The sequence below is a fragment of the Gavialis gangeticus genome, unplaced genomic scaffold, assembly GCF_001723915.1.
Source record: "Gavialis gangeticus isolate Ggan-Ray unplaced genomic scaffold, GavGan_comp1, whole genome shotgun sequence".
NCBI classification, from domain to species: domain Eukaryota; kingdom Metazoa; phylum Chordata; order Crocodylia; family Gavialidae; genus Gavialis; species Gavialis gangeticus.
Genome location: NW_017729032.1, coordinates 141859032 through 141874531, shown reverse-complemented (window position 1 = coordinate 141874531; position 15500 = coordinate 141859032). Strand labels below are relative to the sequence as shown.

At 41.3% G+C, this 15500-nt stretch overlaps 1 protein-coding gene across 1 annotated transcript in view; it reads left to right on the top strand.

Annotated features, from left to right (window-relative positions):
• ADPRHL1 (ADP-ribosylhydrolase like 1) overlaps positions 1-15500 on the top strand; it is a 38335-nt gene that overhangs the window by 17147 nt on the left and 5688 nt on the right. The window contains exons 2-5 of the mRNA XM_019524064.1: positions 445-609; positions 5607-5732; positions 8108-8248; positions 12034-12161. Of these exons, the coding sequence (XP_019379609.1) occupies positions 445-609; positions 5607-5732; positions 8108-8248; positions 12034-12161 (560 nt within the window). The remainder of the gene's footprint in view (positions 1-444; positions 610-5606; positions 5733-8107; positions 8249-12033; positions 12162-15500) is intronic.

Here is a 15500-nt window from a genome sequence, read left to right as displayed (position 1 = left end):
TTTAAAAAGAAGGGAAAAGGGGGGGGGGGGGGGAAGCAATTGTCCCCATCTATAGCCAAGGTAGCCATACCACAGCTCATGAGCCTCAGGTGACTCCTGGGTAGTTTAACCATTGACAATGGAGGGAGCACAGCTCCAAAATTTTGTCCCACTGCATGTCAAGGTTTTAGTTTGTTGGCTAGGATTAGGAAATTCAGCCATCCAGCCCTATAGTGTATGTACCCTGCTTCTGCTGCTTTGTTTTGTATTTTAGTCCAGAGATAGACTCAGTATGCCTGCTCTGCAGTTGTTTTCAGGGCTTCTGTAAAAGTCTTTGTACATTTACCTGAATGAGAATTTTAAAATGTCTGGTGACCTGTCATCCTTCCCATCCCCACCCCCCCATGCCATTTTGTCTTTTATTTTGCTTACTTTAATAGTCTCTTAATGCTTTGTTCTGAACAGATTACTGGTGTTTAGAAGACCTATATCGGGAACTGGTAAAACGCTATGTTGATTCTATTGACAAACTCCCAGGGAGACGGTCAGACCCTGCCACCATTGAAAGCTGCTCACAGTTAAAGCCGGATAACTATCTCCTGGCTTGGCACACACCGTTTAATGAAAAGGGTACAGTATTTTTTGGTCATGTGTTTGTCAATAACAGTTTTTGTAGAGTTAGAAATTCAGGGAAAGGGTCATTCCTTTTTCCTGCAACAAACAAGAGGATAGCTTTGCAACAATTCCATATTTGCCTGAAGGTGGCAAGTGATCTGCCAGGAATTCCTTTGTAAGGCACTCTGTCCTTTTGTAAATCAAGCCTGTCCTATTTAACATCTATTTAAAGAGAGATTATACATGACGTTATGCCTCTTGGTCCAGATTTTTGTCCTTGATTTGCATGTTGATTTTACAGAATATTTTCTGCCATGTTTCATTTAAGTTTCAATAGTTTTTTTTGAAGTTCTATATGTGAAACTGTCTAGAAAAACAAAATGTTGCATTTGCAAATGAGATTAACATCTAAGGAAAAAGGTTAGCTAGCAAAGGGACTCTGCTGCAGAAGAAAAAATATGAATATTATAACTTTATTATATTTTTCCTTTAGGGGGTTAGAGCAAAAGATTCCATAGAATAATTTATTCTTCACTGATAATCCTGCTATCCTCTATAAAGAGACCCTCTAGGATCTATTATGGCTCTCTATTTGTGACTGTTTCATTTAATGATAAAGTGACTCTAGTTCCTTAAGGTTAAATAAATTCTCTCCCAGCACACATGCAGATGCCCATGCATACATAGTTTTATTTATCCTTAATGAACTGGAGAGTTAATTTATCAAATGATATTTTAGTAGTGTTGTATTATTGCTGTAGTTATGATCCAGGGAATATGGAAGAGGCAGGATTTATTTTGGCAATATCGCTTCTTATATTAGCTATGCAGTTGGAAGAGATGTTAGACAAGCTTTCAAGTAATACAAAAAACTTGTCTAAAACTTCTCTCAACTATATAACTGGTCCAATAAAAAATATGACCAAAAAAATCCTATTTCTTATTAAATGAAGCATTCACAAGGAGACACACAATTGTGGTATGCTACAAAGATGTTGCCCTGAGGTGATGTGACGCTATCACAGTCATGCATATCAGCACCACTCAGTGGTATCACACACTGATGCAATATCATGACAAATACACTGCAGTGCAATGCCATGATTATTTTTGGCACAGTCCTCTTTGACAGAGCAGGAACCTTCCCTCCCTCTCTGCTTCTTGTAGCAGCTGCTTGGAGAGAGCAAAAAGAATTTTAGCAACTCTATTCCATTCACTCGGTGCATCTCGCTTCAGCCTGCATACCTGTGGGTTGGGCAGTGTGGGCAAAGACCCTCCAATGGGTGCTGTGTGCACTGTGGAAATTGACTGGGGTGCTGAACTCAGGTGAGGGCCTGCCTTGTATGGCCCTGAGAAAATGCATGTCCCTCTAGCAACAGCACTCGTTTACTAGTCTTTAGGGTCTGGCCAAACTTCAATGTGCGTAACTACATATTGGCTATCTAACTTCTTTTTTCCTGCTCCAATTTCCTTTGGATACAATTGTTGTAAGTCATGTTGTATGTTAAGTAGTTGTGTATTGTTGCTGTGTGCTGTCAAACAGCTGCTGTGTTCCATTCCAGTTGTAGCAGAACTACATCACAGGATGAAATGATTCCCATGTTACAGGCAGAATTGTTATGCCTGTAGTTAAGGGCACCTGACAGTTTCTGTTTTAGGACCCCGTTTTCTGCTACTTATAATTTGCCAGACCTTTAGCAGTTTAGGCTGAGCTTTTCTGTGCTTTGTGTTAGACTCGTTTTTGATTTTTTTTGTCAACATGTCAATAAAATAGTTCAGTGGTCTCTGAGATGGACATTATAGGAAAAATGTTCTTAAAAGATATTCTTAAACTCTTAACAGTGTAAACAAAAAGCTCCAGTGCCTTTTTGGAGTCAGTAATGTGGCTTTTGGGTCTGTGAAAATCCACTGAAGTGGAGTCCTGGGTACCAACATGGCCCAAAGATTGTCTCCTCTGAGCATGCTCCAGGCCATGCCTGCAGGGCCACAGATGGTCTTTCCTTGAAACTGCTCTCCACCAGCTGTAGGAGGCATCAGTGTCACTGAGGAACAGAAGTAACCAAGCGAAGCACTCTCATCCATGGTCCTAGTACTGTCCTTTCAGGTGTCCACACAGCATGGAGGAAAAGAAGAAAACAGCGTAAGTTATCTGCAGACAGGGTTGGAAGCAGAGGGGGCCAGTTGAAAAGGCAATGATAGCAGATTGTATAGGATGACCTGGCACTTTAAGAGGGGCAGGCAGCCCTAATGCAGAAGGCCAGCTGTGAGTGTGTAGAGGATAATAAAAGAGTACCCCTTATTCCCTATGGGATAAGCCTCTAGGAGCTTAAAACCCAAAAGGAGAGAGCACAGAGCAGCAAACTAGGGGAGTGAACAGACTTTGCAGGCAGGAGGTGAACTAGAACCCAGATAAGTTTGCAACCAGGAAGGAGCAATGCTGCTGTCCTGGGGCAGAGCCAAAGCCCCCCTCTTGCTGCCCAGAGAAGGGTCAAAGGCTTTTGTTTGCTAGTTTGTTTAGTGCAAGGATTGTGTCTTGTATTTTAAGGACTGGCTGAGTAGCTCCTAAGGGACCTTAGGCAGATTCCCTTCCCCTGCACCTTTTCTTAGGCTGGCAAGAAATACCTTGGGGACCTGCCACTGCTGCTTCTGTTTCTAGTTGAGCCTGGATCCCTACAGCACCTGGCTGAGGCAAGCAGGAGTGGCTCTGGGACCTCCCTGCACCCCTACCCTTGTCCCCAGGGCAACTGGAGATGGGGTGAGTTGGGGAAAGTAATAATAGGAGGGGAGGTGCCACTAAGCACAGAGAGGGAAGGTGGGGATTCTCACCTGATTTGGGGGACTTAAAAAAACTCCCACAGCATCATCAACTGAAAGGGGCATGCATCTGTACCACTAAACCTCCTCTGGATCTTTCCCTTGCATAGAAGCATCAGACAAAAGTCTGGTGCTCAAGGAAGGTCCTAGGGATGTGGGTCTCTTGCACAATGGCAAGGAAGGACTATGCATGGGGAAAGATGTATTCTTTCACTTCCTTGTACGCAGAAAGTTGAAAGGTCACTTTTACAAGGTGTTTTAAATTGCTTTGAACCTCTTGCATGCTGTATTTGTCATGAAAACCTACTACAAAGAGAAGAATACAGTGCTAAACTGAAGTATTTTGGCTCTTTGGAGATACCTCAGCCAGTGAGTCTGAACAAGTCATTTCAAGCAAAAATGTTCATAGCTGTATAAAAATTGCACATCCCTCATATTCTGGGTGTTCAACCAGAAGAGAAGGACTGAAGGCTTACAAATGCAGTTGAAGATTGAGGAGTTTAGACTAAACACAGAAAATGCTGAAAAAATGCCAAGGCAGACAAAACTCTTGGGGTAGAAGCGGTACTTTTTATTAGGTCAACTACACAGTAGCAAAAATAATTCTTTCTTTACAAGCTTTTTGGCCCAAACACCCTTTGTCAGGCAGAGAAGAATTCAAAGATTGTAAAAGTTCTCTACCTAGTAGAGACTGACATTTGAGTTGCTTTGCTTTTTTCTGATGCCAGTACTGGACATATCAATAGGAGTAGACAAGTTAAAAAGTCATTTTAATGGAAATTTTCAAGTTGCATAAAAGAGAATCTCAATTTAGCTTACATTTTTATAACACATTTCATTCAACAGGATACCAAGGCAGTTCAGAAACAACCTGATAGAGAACTTTTACAATTTTTGAATTCTCCTCTACCTCATGAAGGGTGTTTGGGTCTGAAAGCTTGCAAATAAAGACATTTTTTGCTACCTTTTAGTTGGTCTAATAAAAGATATTGCTTCTACCCCAAGAGTTTTTATCTGCTTCTGCTTTTTAGACCAACATGGGTACAACCTATATCCCTGAAAAAATGCCAAATATTTTTTTAAAATTGGGTCCTAGTCATCTCTGCCTGGGTGATCAGAAATAATTTTTTTTTTCCTGGGCTTCACTTTACCACTGGTAAAGTAGAGATGATACAACAAATCAGTGTGTGGTGGAAATCAATTGATTAATATTTGTGTGGTATGCTGATATTGTACTGAGAATAGTGTTGCTCCATCGTCTTTGGAACCAGGTTGATGAGGGCTGCTATTAAATCTTTTCTCTCAGTCCTCTTCACCAGACAAAATAAGCCCAGTTCCCTCAGCTTCTCCTCACAAGTCATGTACTCTAGCCCCCAATCCATTTTTGTTGCCCTCCATTGCGCATCCATCCTAAGTGCAGGACTTTGCACTTCTCCTTATTGAACCTAATTTGTCCAGTGGAGGGCAATGAAAATGATTAGGGGATGCTGAGGGTGCATTCCATCCCATCTTCCATGTCGTTGATGAAGATATTGACCAAAACCAGACCCAGGACCACTTGTGACCAGCTGCCAACTAGACATTGAGCCACTGATTACTACCCTTTGAGCCCAATGATGCAGGCAGTTCTCTATCCACCTTATTGTCCATTTATCCAACCCATATTCCCTTAATGCTAGCTCTTAGTTTTCACTTCTTTTTTTTTTTGACTTTGGGCCCCCTGGTACCTTTTAAAGGCACTCCAAGGTGCTGAGAGGATCACTAACCTAGCTTATGCACGAAGGCAGGCATCCTAAAGAGAAACTAGGGTGTTATCATGTAATTAAAGACTATATGATCATGCATACAATGGGATTGAATTAAGTTTGTTCAGATCACTTGCATTCAGGCATTTCCCAAGTGCTGGAATTTGTAACCTTAATTCTTTAAATGTAGGGTATTTTCTAAGGTAATACTGTATAAAAAATTTGTGAACTGTCTTGAAATCCTGTTGAATAAAATACTGCACTGAAGTGTTCTATGTGGAGGCAAAAATCCATGTGCATGGCTGTTAGTCCTGAAGTATGTTTTGAATGATAGCTTTCAGTCCCTTAAAAGTTATTTAAATTACTGTAATATGCTTGTTTCATATGACATTCATTATATTTGTATACGATTAGTTCCTTTTTAAAAAGGCTATAATTATGTTTTTAATGTAGGTTCTGGATTTGGAGCAGCTACAAAAGCCATGTGTTTAGGTATGAGATACTGGAAGCCTGAAAGGCTAGAAAGTCTTATTGAAGTGAGCATTGAATGTGGCCGAATGACTCATAACCATCCTACAGGTAACATCCATTGGAATGAAGTTATTTGTCTGGAATGCATAAGACTGATTTTTAGTTTAGAGAAGACTAGCACAGCTCCCAATAACTGCCTTGTCAAAATTTGCTGTATTTGCATACTCCAGGGTCCTGGTTTGATACTTGCCTGCAGTGAGGTGTATGTTAGATACACATCCATGAAATCTCTAGCTATAGAATGGCTAGAAAACTACTTGAAATGCCTAAACAATTTGCTTGTTACTTTCATGATCAAATTTAACATTTTATTTTATCCAGATTTCACTGTTTTGGAGGTAATGATGTCTTTATTTTGATGAGTCTTGTTACAGTGATCATTTTCATATGGTTAGGAAGGGAAACAAATTGGTTGGTTGTCAGGATATTTCCAAATCTGTGTGGCTTGAAGAAATCAGACTTAGCTAAACCAAAAAGAATGTAGCATTCTGAAAGATCAGCCATTGTGTTTTGACATCCTTGAAAAAAAAAAAAACATATCCCCCCAGCAATAAGTGCCATCCTTTTTATTGTACATTGCCTCTACCTGATAGCTCAAGGAAAGAACATAGTCATGTCATAGTTAGGGAGCTGAGATGCTTCAAAAATAATGAATGGCAAAAAAATTGTTGAGGAACAGTAAGTATTAAAGCCCTGATCCAACAAGTCGCTTAAGACACAGACAGAAGTGCAGCTCCCTGGTCTAACTTATAGTGCTTCACAGAAAATGTGATGAATTAGACTGATCCCCCAGATAACATCTGTTGGGTTGGAAGGGTGAGGGTTCAAGCTCCAATATGGAGTTGATACAGTGAGAGACTGCTTATTGGCAGCCTCTTCCCAGAGCCCTCTTCCCCCCTCCCCCCCTCGCTATCTTAGGATGGTGGGGCAGGGATAGAAAGGAGAAGGGACATGAGGGGAGCCTCGGGAGGCTTCCATCCACTTGCCTCCACTCCAACAGCAGACTGGTAAAATAACATCCTGAGCTTCCCTCCCTCCCTTCTCCCTCTTCTCCCATCCTGAGCCAGACCTGGGGGCAGGGCTGAGCTGCAGCAGCTCAGCTGCCCGAGCAGACACAAGTTAATAAAGGCACTCTGCTTTGAAGTGCCTTCATTTGAATCTTCATACAATGAGGGTTAATTTGTCCTGCAGTCAGAGTGCCCTGCAGTTGTGCTCTTCTGTTAGGGCACAGCTGCAGAACATTTTCAAGGGGCCAATTGCACAGGAAATGTAATTTCTGTCTGCACCTTTTAAGAGCAATGCTTGGCTTAGACTGTGAGTAGTGATATTGATTTGCATCCTTGAAGTTAAGCATAAACTGTAGTGCTTTGCTTAGTTAGGTATGTAAAATGACTGGACTGGTTTCAAAGCCTTATAGTGAATTTTGTACTCAATATTTTTCCTGTATTTAAAAACCACCTCAAAAATCTCAAGCAGGTATAAGAAAACAAACAAATAAAGCTCTGACTCAACCAAACCATGAGGTTAACTTGAAAGAAAAATAAATTTTTGACCATAGTCAAATGTTAAGAGTTAGATGCAACCATGCAACAAAATTTACTTGCACAGTTATCTCTAAGGCAAATAAAACCCGAAGGCTCCTGACCTGTTACATTTAAGATGCAAATAACAGGGTAATTCTGCCTTAAATAGCAATGAGGCCAAGTGTTCAAGTCAATTTAAGGCATGACAATACAGTAAACAAGCCACAAACGTATTCCACATATTATATGCAACAATTTTGTGGCTCCTTAGTATCATGCTTTAAATTGAACATGTGGCTGATCATGAATCAGATCCCATTAAACTGGATGTCTGTCAGCAGTCAAGTAAAATAAAGCATGCATAACAGTAATGTAGAACAGACTTCACTAGAAACAATGATACACCTAATATCTCTAATCTGCAAGTTGCATGAAGCCAGTTAAATCTTATCTAACTCTACCTCAGCTATGCAGTTGGTCCAATAAAATATATCACCCTGAGAAATCTTTGCCATTTAAAATGTAATTGAACTGCTTTGTCCAGGTCAGTTATTTAATGCGACTTAAATGAAAAGATTTTCAGTATCATACAAAGCCATCACGTTTATTTACATAATTCACATAATTACATAAATTTCTGTCATATTATACCAAGGAAAACAGGAGCTCCCTCATGTGAAATAAGTCGTTACCCAGTAAGTACCACACTGCAGCCAAAAGTCTGACTGTGCCATGTGCCAGCCTGTAAATAGACAGATCAGGTAATATATATTTGTTAAACAATCCTAGAGCTATGACACACCTAGTAATAATTTCACTGGGGATAGGCCAAGGATGTCTTCATTAATACCACGGTAGAAATACAGGTGGTAATTATTAATGCTAATTTATTCACTTTAGGCTTTTTAGGGTCTCTGTGTACAGCCCTATTCATATCGTATGCAATTCAAGGAAAACCATTAGTACAGTGGGGAAGAGACATGATGAAGGTGGTTCCAATGGCAGAAGAATATTGCAAAAAGACCATTCGACACATGGCAGGTAACTAAAATGTTTTTTAAAAATCAACTATAACCATACCCAGTAAATTTCACTACTCAGCTATCCTGCTTTTATTACTTCATAGTCTGTCCTGTGTCTGCATGTTGTCTTCCCACCTCATCTGTTTATCCTGTTAGCTGTTCAGACAGAACCTTATTTTTATATATTTGGGAAGTTGCCTGCCACACTGGTGGCAATATACAAAAAGCAGAAGTATAACAATAACCATAAGCTTTATAGAGATCATTACAGAATAGGAAATATACTTGCAAGCATTTCAATTATAAAATGCATGCTGCAGTTCAAGCTGTTTCAGCTGCCCTCCATCAAATTATGTAGGAAAACAAACTCGCATGATCACATTCCTAATTTTTCCAGTGGAAGTCCCTAACCCAGCTGAAGATGCATGCATTAGGTAAATCATTAATTCACTCTTTGTCTGGATATTAAAATCTGGGTTGTTGCTATTCTGTTCACATATTTGGGAGGTATCCTAGTTATACTGCTGTATAAAGCAGTTGAATGAAATAGGACTCCTGAAAGAGATTATTTTACTTTACCTGAGTATATAATACCTTTGTGCTTAATAGCTGCCTACTGACTGTTTGCCTAGGATCATTGTATTTATATCAGTCCTGTTCCAATGTGAACAAATTGGCATACCTTGGGTGTATCTCCAAAAGTGAAGCAAAGAGGTTTTCCATCTTTTCTAAAGAGCTATGGAGGGATGGTTATCAAGAATGACGAGACTCCATATAAAACCTTGCTTGGACCGTTCAGAAAACAAAAGGTTTATCTAAGTTATCGAATTGTTCCTCTGAACATGACAGAACAAATGGGAAGGCTTTCTGAAATGCACAGAATGCTTTTAGTGGAACCTGTTCTGCTTGGAGGTTATTATTATTCTTTAAGCTAGTACTAGGAACAGCAGGTGCAGGATTACCATATATAGGTTTCTCTTTGACTTGCCTTTACAGAAGGGTCCTGTCACTCTATCCAGGGTGAACCCACCGCTGTGTAGAGATATGTGGGGCTCCTGAAGCATGCACTATGTAACTTTGGCATTGTAGAACCTAGTGCTATTTTGGAAGCAAGGAAAAAATTTTCTGTATCAGGGTCAAGCCCCCTTGGCTGCTGAGATGTGCTGCGGAGGATTTCTACTGAATAGAGTCCTCCATTTTAGGAAAACCGATTCTTAGAATCTTTTTCTGGTTCAATTGCAAAGACAATGAGAGACATTTAGTTGCAAAGTCCAATTCATTAGCCCTTGCCCAGTATCAAATTGCAATTACTTCTGCGTGTAGTCCCACTGATCTCTATATGGATACTTGCGTAGTGTCATTAAGTATTCAGCCCAAGTAAGGGTCAAGGAATGGCACCCAGAGAGGAAAGCTGTTTGGATAGTCTGGGTTTAATTTCTGGCTTGGCCACAGATCTCCCCCATGACTGGGCAATCACTTAAACCCTGAGTTTTTCCATCTGTAAAATGAAGTTAATAGTATTTATCTAACTTACAGGGTTCATTAATGCTTTTGAGTTGAGACATTAGGATGGTATTGTTATGAGCGCAACAGAAAAGCAAGAAGAGATCTTTAAAAATACCAGACTTTTTGAGTTTTAAAATCATCAGGTCATTTAGTAAGTTGTGTGTTTATTTAAGCCAGCACTGCTTTTTCTGTAATGTACTTTTTGTTAAAATACTCATTTGAGCTTTATGGCTAGGAATACATTTTTCACTTTGCTTTTTCAAACATAAACGAATATCTCATCAAGACGCTACTTGGGCTTTCTATACCATGATAGAAGTAACTTAAGGTGTGCTAAACAAGATACTAGCCATGTTTTTAAGGACCGACAAAGTCAGCAAATGCCAATTGGATTCTCTCAGTCTCAAGTAAGGGCCTGGAGTAGCTGAACAGTTGTTCAGTTTTTTCCCTCTAGCAGCAGTCCTGGGTTTGGGGCAAGGAAACATTATGGGGAAATCAAATCTTTCCTGCCCCACCAATCTGGAAGCTACTTCAGCATAAGGATTGCAGTAGACTCTGGTACAAGTGTGTTCCTGTTCTTTCTGCTGGGTTATGTGAGCTTGGGAAGCAACCACCATGTACCAGATAACAGCATATATAAACCACTGTTATTCTTTAAAAGGAGGTGAAGCATTTTAAGGATATTAATTCATTACGAGGAACTCTGCAAGAGAATAGAAAATCAAATTGTTTCATTTAGAAAAGTAACTGTTACACATGCATGGTCCCTCGTTTTCTATCTGGCTCTGAGGCATTGATAGGGAAGTCACTGAAGTAGAAGTCGGACTTTGTGCATACTTAATTTGGAGCAGTAGTGCTGCTCCACACACTTGAACAAGAACTCTACTACTGAATTGCCCATGTTCAAATGATCATGTCCCTCTTGCTGCTCTGTAAATATTTAACCCTGTCAAGATTTGCCTCTTGTCAAAGTCATTAGTGGCTCTTGGTCTCTCTTTCTATGGCACACTTACTTTTGGAGGCCTTGTGGAGGGGTATGTAGTCAAGATCCTAGTTTGTAATTGTGTAGTGGTTTGAAGTGGTGATTCTGGGGATTCTTCAGTAAATGATTGCCTGCAAATTCAAGGAACTGGAGTTGATGGCCCGTAAGAACCATTCCAGTCCTAGTTCTTATGCCACTGAACTTGGTGCTTATATGTTATTGGATGTTGGAAACCTGCTTTGCAGTTTCTGGTGAGTGAGAGGGGCTGGCTGGATGTTTTCCTAGACTCTTTTGGATTTGACATCTGTTTTATAGTTACTTGCAGTTGCAAGGGATTGGGATTGATGACCCAAGCAATCTTAGTTCTAGGTACCTTTAATTGCTTTATTGAATTGGTTTGGACTTAAACATTTGTGTAAAGGTTAACTTAAGGGGACTTGCTAAAGTAAGCACACGAAAATTTTATATGATTAGGGACTCATGGTGCTTAAAGTGACATGAAAACAGAAAAAGGGTTGGGTATATATAAAGAAAGCCTAAAAGGTTTTCTTCCTGTTTTTATATATAGAATTCAATATACAACTGTGGAAAGTTCTGGTTTTCTCACTTAGTTATTTCTTAGAGGAAAAGCTAGTAGACTCATGAGAAATCATAACTGTAAAATCTGAAGAATAAAGATAGGATACAATTCATATTCAGGATGCTTTAACTTTAATGCTTTCTAACTGGTATTCTCAAAATTTGTTTAACTCAAACAATGGGGGGAAAAGGTCTTTAGTCCACTTCTCTGTGACATCCATTAAGTCCTCTGGTAAAACCAGGAAAGGTAAGATTTGAAGTTCCTCATATTTCTAAAGTAAATGGGAAAGAAAAGTATGATTTAAAGGCAAAACCAAAAAAAACTAAGCCTTTTTACACCCCTTTTATCCATAATATAGGGACAAAAATTTGGCATACCTGTTGTTCTAATCATTAGTTTACTTTTTTTTCACTAAGCATTCTTATTCTTGTATCATGCTATTTATTTTCAAGTTGTAGGAAATTATTATGGTAACACTAGTTCTTAGTTTTTAATGGCCTCCCCTCCTTTTTTTCTTTTTCATGTTTCCAACCTGTTAGTACTGGTGTAATAAACCAAATACTCAGTTTTGATCCTTTTTTTAAAAATACATCACTTGTATTGTGTGAACTGTTAAAGTTACATCTCTGTAAAAATAACTAGATCAACACTGTTCTGTTCTTTCTTTACACATTAAGTGCACCTGAGAGTCTGGTCAAGGTGGACTATTACTTTATTAATTTGCTTTTATCTTCAGAATATCAGGAGCACTGGTTTTACTTTGAAGCCAAATGGCAGTTTTATTTGGAGGAAAGAGAAATCAATGAAGAAAATCAGAATAAACCAAGCTTTCCTGATAATTATGATGCAGAAGAGAGAGAAAAGGTAAAAAATAAATAAATAAATTGCAAATGTAAATTTAAAACGTTCTCAGGTAAAGTCTTTACTAATAGAAACGTTTCCAGCAGTCTGAAATTACTTATAAATGCAGATGCTTCCTGAGTGATTCTTGTTTCTTTGCCAAGAAAAAAATGTTCCACTGTTGTTTAACCTGTAGGGTAACATAAATGGTTGCAATGTGAACATGTGGAAAAAGACGCATGGAGGAATGCAGTAGGTGAAAATATCGTGCTAGCCAGGTATTTCAACATCCAGGAAATGTGCAATATTGAGAACCAAATTGTAATGAGAAATAGCTATTAAAGATGGAAAAGACATAGAAATTACAGTTTAAAAAGGTGCCTGACCTTCGCTAAATTAGGTTGCCCTTAGAAAATTGCCATGTGGACTAGGTACAGGCTTTCAAAAAGCTCGAGGCAGAATCAATGTAAGTTAACACAGTTTTCTGTAAACAGCGTAGTTTAGAGCGGTAGTGAACAGAGCATACATTTGCCCTTGGGTGGAGTGTGTGGAAATCTTACACTGGATTCTGCCATTTTTAAATCAGTCTGTGTGCTGAATTTCTGTTCTGTTACGGGGTGTGGACTAGTTTCCAATCACTTATACTGATATAAGTGTAATGTCTGTACCTGGCATTTTAGTCCACTGGTTGGACCACTTCCTTGTTCCCTTCACTGATTCTTCTCCAGTAGTATTTTACTACTTTCCATGAGAACCTATTTCATAGTCTTTTTTATTTGTCTTTAAACCTGCTACTTCTAGCTAGATCTCCTTGAACCAAGCTAAGAAATGCCTCTCCTTCCTTGGTGTTTACAACTTTCCAATATTTGCAGACACTTCTCATGTTCCCCATTTAGCAGCCAAGCAATAAATATGCAGTTCTTGTCACCTTTCCCCATAAATCAATCCTCCTAGACTATTCTGAGAAGTAACTGTGTAAACTTTCTAGGGGCTCAAGTATATGGTGAATGGTGCCAGTAAAAGATGGATTGATGATGAATAATTAAAAAACACCTGCATTCTCTGCACACGCAGAGAAAGGTTGCATTCAGTCATTTTCTTATTTTAGTGCCAATAAGGTTTTTACTAGTTTTTGCTCCTGCCAGTATTATAGAGTCAACACAGCAATTATATGAGAGACTGGCAGTGAATAATATTCTACCTCACTTGTTACCAAGAAAATAGTTGACAGGATTCAAATTACAAGGACAAATTCTGCCTTCACTTACACCTGTGTAACCAAGTTAGCCCTACAGAGCCTTTGATAATCATGCACCTAAAGAAAGATCCTTCCTTAACTCTGAGCCCAGGCTTGTCAGCAGGACTGATGGAAAATTTCCATTTTTCCTTGTAAATTGAGTATATTTAATCTTGAGTAATGGATAGCAAATGCATGTAGAAACTGTGTAATTTCTTTTCAAAATAAAATTGCATTTGATTCTTTCCTGCATGCCTTTCAGTGTGCCAGTTGTGTATTGAACTACAGTGGTGTATCCTTCTTTAGCAGAGGTCAGCAATCTATGGTCCTGGGTCTGGATTGGGCCATAAAAAGATTGGATCCAGTCCAGAGTGGTCCAATATGGCCTAGGTCATACAGAGGACTGGGTAGCATGGAGCTACATTGAGCCACCAGTCCCTTCCACAGCAGCCTCCTGCTGTTCTCTCCTGCCTGTGCTTACCTTGCTGCAGAGGGTCTAGGTATTGGCAGCGAAGGTGAGCAGGCAGCTTGAGGTCTCCAGGGTCAGTGGGTAGCTGTAGCCAGTGACAGGGAGCTAGATTGTAAGCTTTGGCCTAGGCTAGGAAAATGTTGCCAACTCTTGTTTTATGGTGCACCAACAAAGAGGAATGTGCAAGCCCAGCATGTCGCACTAAAAATCTGGGTGCATTTTTTTTATATGGAAAAACCCCATGTGAATGTGCATACACTAACTCCACAAGCTTTGTATGTTAGGCCCATAGAGCTCAATGAATTTCTTTAAATAGTTTGCATAGACCCTTTTTATTCATAAAATAAATACGCTTCAGTTCAGTAAGAAACAAAGAGTTCATGCTAGACAAAGGGCTATTTCTTAAATCTTCAAACCACTCAGAACCTTGGGGAGTAACGCGAGGGAATTAACCCTCTCTGGCCGTGTCCACGTGTGCATGGTCATTTGGTTCCCTGGGGACAACTAGCAGCGGCACACCTTGTGCCACATGCCCTCTGGGCAGTGGCCGATTTTAAGATTTATTGGGGCCCTTGGCAAGCAGAAAATTGGAGGCCCCACACACCCCAGTGGGGACTCCAGCAGGGGGAGGGGCCCCTTCCCCTCCTGGTGCTGCTGCTGCCAAGGGCAAAGTGAGCCTTCATGTGCTGTGGGGGAGGCTGGGTGGACCCAGCTGGGCTGGGGGTGGGGTGCACACTACTGCCTCTTCCCACTGCTCCCTCCACACCCCCCCATGACTGGAACAGAGTGGAGCCGAATGGGGTGAGGGTGGATGTGGGCTGTCTGCTGTGGGCTCGGGGCTCTCTGCCCTGCTGCCTTCGCCTTGGGGGCCCCACACTGGCTGTATGTCCCCTGCCCACCTGGCAATGGGAGGCATAATTCACCACCCCCATTGCTGCAGGGGATGGGCAGAGGGTGTGTGGCCAGCGGGGCCCCTGGGATGGTGCACACAGCAGCGGGGAGCTGCCCCCTTTCTCATTTCCACCCTGCCCACCCCCCTGTGCTTGCTGGATGAGCTGCCCATGGCTCTATCCTGCTCCCTGGCCTGGCCCTGGGTCCAAGGCACCACCCTGGCTGGGCACTGCCCCCAGCCCCTGTCCCATTCCCTCCCTAGATCTGGGGCCTGAGGGCCTCAATCTGCCCCTGATACATCCCTTCCCTCCCCCACACCTCTTCCCCTCCATAGACCTACCTACAGGGAGCTGCTCTCCATGCTGTCCATGCACATGCATGTGGGCCCCCACGCCCCTGCATCCTGCTCCTGGCAGCCTCAAGCAGGACCTCTTGCAGACTGGAATGCTGCCTGCAAGGGGAAACCCACCATTTCCTGAGGGAACTCAAGCATCCGGGGGCCCCTGGGCCTTGGTCCCATGGGCCCATGTATTAATCTGCCTATACCTCTGGTGCACAGCAAGTTACCCCAGGTGGGGTAGGGGAGGCTGGGGCCAGCACTGAGTTGGCTCCAGCAGCCTTACCTGGAGTTCTGGGGCCTCCTAGGGCTGTAGCAGTGGCAATCCTGCCACACGGAGCCTGGCTAGCAGGACTAGTGTGGCTCCAGCCAGCTAGGCTCTGGTTTTGAGCGGGGCAGTGCGCTACTTCACTTTTTTTTTTTTCCCCC